General features: G+C 40.4%; 2 protein-coding genes across 2 annotated transcripts; one reads left to right on the top strand and one right to left on the bottom strand.

Annotated features, from left to right (window-relative positions):
* Window positions 1-582: 582 nt before the first annotated feature.
* zgc:110319 (uncharacterized protein LOC796111 homolog) lies at window positions 583-4,304 on the bottom strand. The gene is made up of 8 exons (XM_060073605.1): window positions 4,149-4,304; window positions 3,662-3,756; window positions 3,410-3,545; window positions 2,868-2,934; window positions 2,674-2,785; window positions 2,259-2,322; window positions 1,344-1,518; window positions 583-1,153 (listed from the first exon to the last, which is right to left on the bottom strand). Exons 1-8 carry the CDS (start codon window positions 4,187-4,189, stop codon window positions 1,085-1,087), a joined length of 759 nt encoding a protein of 252 aa, XP_059929588.1. The 5' UTR covers window positions 4,190-4,304; the 3' UTR covers window positions 583-1,084.
* Window positions 4,305-4,662: 358 nt separating this feature from the next.
* Window positions 4,663-10,051, top strand: si:dkey-228d14.5 (uncharacterized protein LOC796266 homolog). Its single transcript, XM_060073606.1, has 7 exons — window positions 4,663-4,977; window positions 5,920-5,967; window positions 6,081-6,143; window positions 6,585-6,652; window positions 6,764-6,894; window positions 8,162-8,339; window positions 9,129-10,051. Exons 1-7 carry the CDS (start codon window positions 4,913-4,915, stop codon window positions 9,320-9,322), a joined length of 747 nt encoding a protein of 248 aa, XP_059929589.1. The 5' UTR covers window positions 4,663-4,912; the 3' UTR covers window positions 9,323-10,051.
* Window positions 10,052-11,767: the final 1,716 nt, after the last annotated feature.

The following is an 11,767-nucleotide window of genomic DNA, read 5'->3' as shown; positions in this document are numbered from 1 at the left end:
CAGGTGTCCGTACATAGAACCATATTTCAAGGTGACAAGGCCACACAGAAAAAACTTTTGCTATAACAAGGTTGTGCGTGGCTGCCATTATTTCTATATTGCTGTGGATGACAACAAGCAATCACTAACAGTGTTTGGATGGTTTACACTTCAAACCAATGGTTCAAGAGTCAAATCTGCCACTTTGGGGCTTGGAACCTAGTCTGGGAACATGAAAAATCCTCAAGGAGCCTTTGGCCCCCCTCCGGTTCAGACAGATTCCCTGCAGACCTGGCCCGGGTCCGGGCAATCCAATCGTTTATCTAGTATGGGGCAGGTTCGATACGATGACTGCACAGAGGAGCCCCCATTTGTGAGAGCCATTTTCCATAAACAACCAAGATGGATGCCATTGATATACCACACGTTTCGCTGCTCTGATTTGTTATATGCCCATTCAATTGCGTCCGGAAGTATATTAGTCGGTGCCCGGTGATAAAGACTCTTGGTGATAGAAAATCAAGAGGTTTCAGAATAATGGGCATTTGCGATTTGGTTATGCAATATCAGGCTTCTTGGAAACACTCAATGCTTGGAGATACATTTAGATTTGATTCCAGCAAGAACATTTATTTATAATATGGTACATTATAGAGCTCCAAACTACAAATAATACCAGCAATTTGAATTCAGTTCAATGGTTATTTTGTCAATACAGTGTTTATGTAGAATCCTTAGCTGTCTGATAAGTGAGCAGAGTACAGTGGATCACTGCACAGAAATATTGGGATTTTATTTTAGAAGCAATGAAAATAGGAAATAAATACAGTAGGTGCTGCATAGAGGAGCACAGTGTGTGCTCAGATAGGTTACAGAACAGCATTACATATACCTTTTAACTAAGGAATAAATACGGATGTGGCCGTTTGTTCTAAATCTGATACAACTTCAGCGCAAACAGTATAAACATATTTTCATATTCTATACAATCACCAAAGTACATTAGCAAAAAGCAAAAGCACAATGCAACCAGCTTTGTTTTAAAGTGAAAGCTATTTTCCTTCATAAACATAGGGTTCACAGGTATGTTGGGTGAAGGGCGGGCCTAATCTTGTAACTTGCGTTCCAGTTCAGAGAACACTTTAGCATTGACTTCATCAACTTCATCCTCCACCTGGGAAAGAAATAAAAGAAGACACAATCATGAAAGGAAATAAAAACATGGCAAAGGAGGGGGCATCAAAAATGAAATCAAAGAATTTACAATGTGATCGAAATGAGTATCGAAATGTCAATGCCCACTCCCACCGACCCCCCCCCATCCATGAAGTGACCGTTATGTAACATCATTCTTATCCACTTACCTGTTCAACGGCGACCACCTCTGGAATGTAGAACTGCATCATATTCTGGATGCCGTTCTTCAAAGTGACTGTAGAACTTGGGCACCCAGTGCAGGAACCCACCAACTTTACTTTGACTATGCCGTCTTCGAAGCCCTTATAGATGATATCACCGCCGTCCTCCTGCACTGTTGGCCTGACGATGATGGGAAGGAAATGGGGGTTTCACAGTGATTCAAATGACTAGTCATATCTGAGCCTTCTGATCTATTATCCGGTTTACCGTGATCCGTTGGTTTGGACCAACACAGGACCACATGACGTTAAGCAATATCGACAACAAATAGGCAGAGCATAAAAAAAAATGATGTGGATCTGAACTATGAGAATTAGGGAGTTCTGAATTGACTGAAAGGTTGTGATGGCTCAGTACAGCTAAATATAATGAATTTTCCAAATTCAGATAAAAAAATGTTGACCACTGCCGCCATTATCGACTGGATGGACGGTAACCTGTCTGCGATCCATCACAGGTCGCCTTATGAACACAGGGCCTAAGAATACTGCAGAATTATCAGTGTTTGTCGACTATATAGGACACAGAAATCTTGGAAAGTAATAACAAGTGTATTCCCTTACATGAACCAGAGGAAGGCTAACGTGACGTCAATGGAGGTGGTTAAGAGAAAGCTAATGCTAATCCAGCCAACTCCCCTTCTGGATGCACTATGATGAATTTGGAATCAAACCAGCTGTATGAATCTTGGTAAGACAGGAAAATGCTTGACAACTCTTTGAGGTTGCCATGTGTACGATGGACTCCCCCCCCCCCGAATCAGTAACTCAGAATTCAGATTCCTGCCTGAAAAATCAGCAGGTCTCCAGCTGATTTTCCCCTTGGCTCATAAGCACTAATGTGACTCTGGTGTCTGGTACCTAATCCGGTTGTCTAGAAGCTCCTTTATAATGGCAACAACCTCATCATCGTCTTCAGAGAAACCTGCAACAAAGTACATTAAACATTGAGTCATTTAGCAGACACTTTGATCTTAAGCGGCTCTGCAGTCTCTACGATATAAAAATCCATTATATGAAGTCTCGCCGATCTCCCAAAGCACTTTTCAGTTGGCCAGTGATGCATCTATTAACTGTCTTTACTACTTTGTCGATTCGTCTTATCAAACAATTATTTGCTACAATACTTTTCTCTATGCACGAAACATGTCGTAGCAGGTGACAGGGAATGTAATTGCCCCCTGGACCCCCACTGAGGGACTTGGCGTCCCCCAAACCTAGGGCCCGCCTCCCTTCTCGGAGGCCCTGCTAATACTGAATGTTGTTTGGTACTCACTGCTCTCATTGTTCACTGCTCCTGTGGTAATAGGAGTGCCACTTTCAAAGAATTTCACAATTGCATCCAAGGAATACCGCTTAATGTCTGTCCATTCCACGTCATCATCCATCTGAAGGAAAATGTGCATGAATTAAAATTGTAATTTTAAAAAGAGTGAAACATGGTGAGCTTTTCACATTCCAAAGATGTACCTTTGTAACAGTTATGAAGTCTGGCCCAAAGAAAACACTCTTTACTCCTTCGATTTCAAAGAGATCCCTGTGAGAAAAAAGCAAAAGTTATCTTAATATTCAAGTAAATAAAACATAACTTTCAACTTGTGCTTTAACACTTCTTTGATTTCTGATGACGGCTATTGAGATTAGGAAACCAAAAAGGGTGAATATTGAACGGTAAACTGAATTCATCATTGGGGATATCATTGTGTGTGACGCCATCCGTCTGAAACAACCCAAATACATTAAATGCGTATTAATTTAATCAATCCGATTTTATGGCAGGCTATAATATAAAACCAAATAGGCTATAAAAGTGTGAGTGTACTGTACTGTGCCAAGCCGTTCCAGTATAGTATGGTGAAACACTTGTACGACTATTGTATGCACTGTTGTCATCTGACACAATCAAAACTTTGACATGTAAAGCTTTGATTGACGTCCCTCCAAATACTTTCTTGAATTAGACTTTACTAGTAATAAATACACAATGATTATTTAAAAGATATACTGAGAACCTGGCTAAAGAGGAGCATTCTGCAGAGCTTGGAGAAGGAAAATCCAGGGTTCCGGATCCAAGAACAGGTTTACCAGGGAGAAACTTTAAGCTTCTCGGATTTGGGGTATCTTGTGTCTGGACGGACAATTGTCGCACTGAAACAGTAATAGAAAAATGAAAAGGGGGTAATACCCTGCCCGACACTGTCACAATATCACAGTGACACAAATCAAAGGTAATTGGAAGCGGAGTCAATTGGAATGTTTCTCACGTGAAAAGTGTTTGACTGCTGTCACGTGCAGCAAATTGAATTTTCTCTGACCGGTGCATTGCGTGTGGTATGAGTTGGTTGATATCGCTGAAAACCTATGGTGGATTAAACAATATGTCAAGTAGATCAATCACATCGCTTTTCATCGTCTGAGGTCACAAACTTCCATGCACGTACACTGATGTGCAATTCTACTGTGTGGGGTCTTTCCTTTAACACACGTTAATACATTTCTAAAATATGTATACGTATTAATGGACTATTAATCAGTCAAATACATCTGTGTCTGGGATTAAATGCTAAATCGTTGCGCTGTGGCGCAGTTCATTATGTATGGACGAACTTCAGGTTTTCTCTAACCTCGTTTCATTGTAGCTATCACTGGCAGATTTAAGCATAACTTGTTCAATTATAGATGTTCTATGTGTATTTATCAGGCAGTGGTTAAGAATGTGATAAAAAGCGAAAGTTTAAATTATTTCCTGACCGTGACAACTGAGGAAGAACCGATCTCAAGCGCGCCGCCATTTTGTTTGTTTTGGACCAGATCGCGTGACGTCACTATTACGTTACACACGCTCAGATGCGGAATATACTGATCATTGATTCGAATATGGGCTATCGAGCTGATAGAGTTGATTCTTCAAAAAATATGTATACATCCAACAACGTTGGATAACTCCTTTGACTAACTTTTTTTCATTAACCATTATTCCATTTTGGAAATGTTTTTTTTGCTATGAATTTCAAAAGCAACCATTTATTCTGTAATTCTATAACGAATTTATAACTGACGTAGCCTATTTATTAACTAATCAAAACGCAATGAGAGAGAGAGAGAGAGAGAGAGAGAGAGAGAGAGAGAGAGAGAGAGAGAGAGAGAGAGAGAGAGAGAGAGAGAGAGAGAGAGAGAGAGAGAGAGAGAGAGAGAGAGAGAGAGAGAGAGAGAGAGAGAGAGAGAACGGGAGAGATGCCTCTCCCATTCAAGCCAAGAGGCGTTCTGATTGGCAGAGTAGTATAACTCGCAGTGAACAAGACTATTGCTCGTGAAGGAACAGGTGTCTTGTCTTCTAAGGGTCATTTGCCTCTTCTACTACACTGTTAAAGGTAACTTTTAGCTGTCGGGCTGCCAGGAAGGACTAGGAGATTCTACCAGCTTCAATTGAGGACAAGAGTTAAAGGTTGACCAGGATTATTGGCATCCCTGTTCATACATTACCTGCTGCTTTCTACAATCAACCCTGGTCCGGGATGATCTTCTGGATAATACTCCCCATCTCCCTTTCTCTAGTGTCCCTCATTGGAACGTGGAGTGTGTAAGCCTACCTTTTACCATTTTTACCAATAATATTAATATTTACAAATATATATATACATATATTTATATAGATTTTAGAAAATGTAATATTTCATAGTAATACTCTCTAAAGTAGGCCTAGGGTAGACGTGTTTTCAACTGAGTCTGGGGAGTTAGGGTTTCTTAAATTACTTTCCTTGCATTCAAGTGTAATCAATTCAAAGGCCTTGAATAACTGAGGCAGTAAACTATCTGTTGCCTCAAATTATTCTACTAATTTCATTTTATAATAATCGATAAGTATTATACTTATCGATGGCTCTGGGATGGCAATATCTGTTATTGATAAACTTGTTCTCTGAAATATGTGGTTTAGCTGGTAGCAAAGGGTGTGGGGAAGGAACTGAAAAGAAAGAATGAGCTTATTGCTTCATAAACTGAGTCATACACGGTAGACACCTATAAAGGAATCCCCTATATGAAATAAGGCTTTTGTTACAAGACACAATGGCTACTGTCCTGAGGGGATGATTGATCTCGATTTTTGATTAGGTGGTACATGATGTGCCATTGGCGGTTATTGTACTATTTATTGTACACCAAAATTACATAAAAAGACCACTTAATGAAGGAACAAAGAGAAACATTATTGGCTGTTGCTGTCACCCCCGCATTAGAGCAGAGCTCATGTTGAAGAGACAGAGGCTGTGGGCTGAGTAAGAGGAAACTTCCCCTAAGAGAAGGGAAAGAAGGGATTGTTTCAAACTGGCATGTCAAAATAATAGTTTATTTGCGGCACATTTCCTTCGGATACCAGCCCTCTGCAGGCTAAACGACTTTATCCTATTGTATTTTACTTATCAAAGAGGGTCAGGTTCTACCTGTTTGAACGATGCTCGAACACACAGTCTGACTGATGTCCCAGAAGATTAAATTGAAATGTCTCTCTCTTTCTTTAAAGATATGCCATCGCCGTTTACAACAACCATGTCTGCTCCCTGGGAGATTGGTAAGCTGTGTCTCTTGTAAAGAAAGAAAAAGCCAAAGTATTTCATTCTTAATGTAAATGTGAGGCTTTCAACAGTGTTTCCCACAATAAAACAATTTTGATATTCTGCTCAGGGGTGCTGCAAAGTACTGCAATAAGAATGACTCCACAGAATGCTGTCTGGTGCCCACCATAAGGTAGCTATAAAAAACCTTTCAAAGTACCTATAATCAACATATACACTGCACAGAGTTTCACGGTTGCTATATTACCAATATAGTACTGTAAAGAGTTTTCACTCAAGATATATTACCAACATATACACTGCACAGGTTTTCACCTATATTACCAATTACATATGTACCTGGAATAGTTTCAGAGTTCCTGATATTACAGATATTACCAACATATATTCTGTACTGAGTTTCAGAGTAGGATTATTACCAACATACTGCACCGATTTTCAGTTACATAACCAACACATGTACTATTTGGAGTTTCAGAGTAGCTAAATGACCAACATATATACTATAACGAGTTTCAAAGCAGCTATGCAGTAGCTATCTAGCAAACTATCCAACAACATTATGTAAATCATTTGTAATTTTAAAAATAAAATTAAAAAATGTCTCCCTTAGCTCGAGTGGGACCAGCTTGCCGGAAAACTCTCTTTTCTCTGCCATAATCAGTGGCGGGGCTTTTCTATGTGAGTTTCCAACTCTACAACTGAGCATTCCATCACACGGTATCTCGACTGAGGTGAACGTCGTAGCCATTCATCTAGATTCATCTTTCTAACTGTGGTTGTACCCTACAGTTCTGGTGTTCTCTATCTTCCACCATGCCCACATCATGGAGAAGAACGCCAAGCAGGCGTTGCTGAGCCGCATCACCCTGGTTTTCGGGATAGTGGCTGCCACGGGGGCATTTGCAGCAGGAAATTGTAATGTACGTACTTCCTTAAGACTTAGAGGCAAAAGAATACTGTACAAATAGTCATAAAGAAAAAAGGGTTAGAACGGGAACAAGCAATGCATCTGGACAAGGGCACTTCGCTCCTGTGTCTGAAGAGCAAACAGAGGTGGGAAACTGTTTGTTCTATGTTATCTGTAAGGATATGGGCCGAACCAAGGCTTGATATATAGTTTAGTTTATTTATTTGGTACACATTAACATCACTGGTGCAAGGAGGGAAGGGAGTGAAGACCAATGGGCTTGTACAAGAGTTCCACCCCATTCAATTATCACAATGAAATCAGTTTTAAAGGCTAACATATAAACTTTAGCAAATAAGGAGACAAATTACATAATTAATCCGAGTTAGATGTAAAAAGATACATGCGGTACATAGAAAAAAGCTGTAGGGCATTGGAGAGGAAAGGCAGTGATTAGATATCTAGTAAGATATGAATGTACATCAAATGAGTGAGTAAAGAAAGTTTGAAAACTTTTAGGGAGATCTTGGTTTGTGTAAATAAACTTTAAATATAACGATAGAACACTATCAAGGTTTCAGACAAAGAGCCTCAGACTACTTGTACTCAAAACGTCAGAACATACCGTTGAAGGGCTGTCAAAACATGGATTGTAAGTAAATCAGTTGTCAGCAGTTAGTAGTCACCAACCTATCACAATCCCGCCAAACTTGTTGAGCAGGTGAAGTCGAAAGGACATACGTAGGTCTAGCGTGAAAAAAGTGAAGAACTCTACGTACATTGGTTAATCACAACCAACCGACTGCCCTTGTGCCTACAGTGCAGAAATTGAAGACGGCCTGAAAATATTGACCAGTAGATAACTGGAGAGTAATATAAACGCTCATAAATATCACTGTAATCTTGACATGTGCACGGAACTTGGTGTTTATGGGGAATCTCCAAATAGTCCAAATAGAATCAGTCCAAATAGTAAACTTGCTACTTGAAGTATAATACAAACACCATTTTTTAAACATTTTCAGTTGATATTGTAGGGACCAGTTACCATGCAGTTCATAGCAACCAAGCTCAGGTTGCCTAAGGGTTTTCATTCAAACTAGTTCCTAATAGGGCTTTTACACATGGCAAGTTGTGGCAATACAAAGTTTTCTTTAGCCTAGGTTACGGTATAATTACGTTCAAGAAGGACTTTAAACTGTTATACTGGACTACCCCCATAGACCTGTCAGGCCCACCACGACCACCAGACCAATCCTTTCTCTCTGTGTCCTTCACAGCCCGGGAACCTGCCCCTCCTGCATCACCTCGGCGCCGCGCTGAGCTTCATCTGCATCTGCTTCTACACCGTCCTGCTGACCTCACTCACTGGGAGGTGTCTGCTGACCGGATATGAAAAGTATCTCTACCCTCTTCGCATAATCTCCTCCGCGATTCAGATCAGCGTCACCATCGGCTGTATCCTTCTCACAAGCCTGTCTCTGTGTCAAAAGAATTGATGTCAAAAAGAAAAGTTGCATTGAAGACATTGAGGTGCTTTTTGATAGTTAGAGGTTGTTAGGTAGTAAGAGGTTGACGAATAGAAACTTGGCTTTTGACCTTCCAGAATAATAAGACGATTTATTGCCAAGTTGGTTCATCCATACCAAGAGCAAGTGCTGTTTTTCCAAATGATAAGAAATTAGGAAAATGAGACAATGATATACATAACACCTATTTCTGTGTCTCCCATCCGGCAGAAGGTTCCGGGCTATTAAGACCAAAACCTCTCGCCACTTGAACTGTTTTTTCCCCACGGCAGTTGGGCTCACAAACAAGCCCCCTGCATCACAATGACTCTGGGTTTACGTACTCAAACTAACTTGCCCTTCTATGCCCAATTATTTATTATTATTTATTATTATCTTATAAAACATTTGTCCTTTGTTCTTGTTTATGCTTTTTTGTTGTTATGTTATGTCTCATGTCTTATGCACCAACCACACCAAGTCAATTTCCTGTATGTGTGAATATACTTGGCCATTAAAAGAATTCTGATTCTGATAACAAATATATATATATATATATATATATATATATATATATATATATATACTTTTATACTTTTAATATATATATATATTAATAGTATTAAAATATTAAACAAATTAATTTAAATAAAATATAGTGTGTGTGTTTATAAATAGATCAATATTTTGGATCTAATATAAAAACAATGTATAATCCCTTAACCAACAACTGCTTCAGATAGCATACTGTTTGCTCAACCAGACTACAGGGCCATCCACATCTCTGCTGTGTTTGAGTGGATGCTCAGCGTCAACCTGGAGCTGTTTGAGTTAAGCTACGTGGTGGAATTCGCCTACTTCTACTCCTGGATGTTGTCGAACCTGCTGATCAAGCGTGACGAGCAGAAACCCTTGATTTTAGCGATGTCCTGATATAAGACGGACACACCAACCAAACGAGACACACCGCGTCGGTCAGAGTGGATTGATTTATCAAGGCATCAGGATTGGCTAATACTTAGCTGCTATTTCTGTTTTCGTTTGCTAGGCCTGGACTAGGCCTACTGACCACTCCTGGATTACACGCCCATGGGGTCCTTTGTAGTTGTATCAGTTGTTTCAATACTTTTCGTTCACTTCTTTCATTAATGTATGTATGCACTACTTTCATTAATGTATGTATGATAAGATGATTGTAATGATATGATTGTTCTCATGATGGTGATTTGCAAGCATTATTACTTAGATGGAATTTATCATGGAGCTTGAGGTTGTATTTATTATGTTTATCAGTCTTTGAGGCTTGGTGTATGGGGATTTTGGTGGTAGAACAAACAATGCTTACCCATCATGATGTACAGGTCATCATGGGTATTTATTTAGAACAATTCTGATAGTATCCTACAGCCACGGAACATTAATTGTTTATCCCTATTCTATGATATTTTGTACAAATTGTGAATTGATTTATATAACCATGTGCTTTTGTACTATTTATAATATGATGACTTGGTTTTTGTGCCAATCATTTATTTGTAGTTTCAAACAATACTCACAAGAGAAAGTGTTGTAGAACATGAGAACATTTCTGACCTCAGAAAACCAATTCAAAATAAATTGATTGTCAAAGATCACTTTATCAATCACCCTGTTCTTAAAATAATAGTGTGTGTGGGACCATCCTTGAGAAGAAATACATTTTATATTTATTTGTATTACCGTTCGCCCTCCTTGAAGACATCACATAGTTACACGAATATCATTAAATAAAGTGTTAGCAATAACCAGGTTACCCAAATGTTCTGATTCAGGCAGGTAGGAAAATGAAGAACTCAGCCATACATTTCTCCTTTGCGTCCACAGAATTAATCACATCTTAAAGAAGGCCATCTCATATCACGTAATGCATCACACAATACACACATGATACGACGTTATGACTCAAAACAGGCCAGTCCGCAACATGATGATTCTAGGGTGACCACAACGTCACCCGGGAAGGATAAGAACCTCTCGTGTTCTTGAGAAGGAGTGTGTGGTACGTTAGAGCTACAGCACCATCAGTGTTATGTCTTGGCAATCTCTTTATGAGATAGTGTGTCCAGGACAGATGAGACTTCTAAATGCGAAAAAAAGCACATAATAGTTGTAGAAAATAACCTATTTAATGTAGGCATAAACCAGTCTCCTCTCTAGCAGAGTGAGCCTAGAATACAGTTTCACAGTCTTTTAACACAGTTTCCCCCCCCCTCCTCGCAATTCAATTGTCCTTACTTCATATGAAGGAAATGTTGACATAAAGAAGTTGTGCTCACATAGATAAGGAATGTCACTTCTTTCTTGAGACCAGTTCCCCCCCCCCCCCCCCCCCAAGCAAAAGGATAACCACAAAGGGGAACTAGAAAACACTAGTGAACAGATGGGATGGCTCGATAACACAACCTGAAGAAAACAAAGCTTAAATTCTTAAAAATAAAAAACATGGATTTTCCATCAGTTATTAGACCGATGACACCCCCTGACCTTCACGGCGACCTGTAGTAGCCTGAGACAAATTAACAATGTCACGCAGAAAGATAGAAAGAATCCAAGGTGCGCTTCAAACGTTTCAGACAAACAGGACCTACGGTTTGGGGTATTTTTTTGGTTCAACCACTTCTCAAAGGCGTTCCTCTTTGCTTCCGTAAGCTTTTGAGAAGTCACTCCTGCTGGTGTAAGGCACTAACCCTGCTGGACCAACCTCCCTGCCCCCGAAACCAGCAGCTGCCTGCCCGAGCATTGGTGTGTCCAGACTCACTTAGTAGGGGTGGACAGCAGCATTAAACATCATTGTGGTTGGCCCCAGTGCAAATATATTATTATGGCCCAATCCCATTTCTACCCCTTACCCCTTACCCTTCAAAACAAGGGGGAGGGGTAAGGGGTAGAAATGGGATTGGGCCTATAAGTGGTACGGAGGTACGGAGACCAACGACCCACAAAAACTAACTTTGTCCAAAGCAGCGGAGAATGCATAACAACTATCACACTTCATAATCAGGGCTCGATTATGTGTAATCCTACAATAAAATGGGTCTGGCTGGCTAGATGTTGACTGGAGGCTGGGGAGAGCTGGTTGGAGCGGATATTGACTAAAGGTTGGGGAGAGCGGGCCGGCTGGATGACTGGGGGCTGGCTTGATGATGACTGGGGGCTGGATGATGACTGGGGGCTGGGACTGGATGATGACTGGAGGCTGGCTGGATGATGACTGGGGGCTGGCTTGATGATGACTGGGGGCTGGCTGGATGATGACTGGAGGCTGGCTGGATGATGACTGGGGGCTGGCTTGATGATGACTGGGGGCTGGCTGGATGATGACTGGGGGCTGGATGATGA

This window comes from Gadus macrocephalus, chromosome 15 (genome assembly GCF_031168955.1).
Source record: "Gadus macrocephalus chromosome 15, ASM3116895v1".
Lineage (NCBI taxonomy): Eukaryota > Metazoa > Chordata > Actinopteri > Gadiformes > Gadidae > Gadus > Gadus macrocephalus.
Note: the sequence above shows the minus strand (reverse complement) of the source record. Positions and strands in the feature narration are given on the sequence as shown.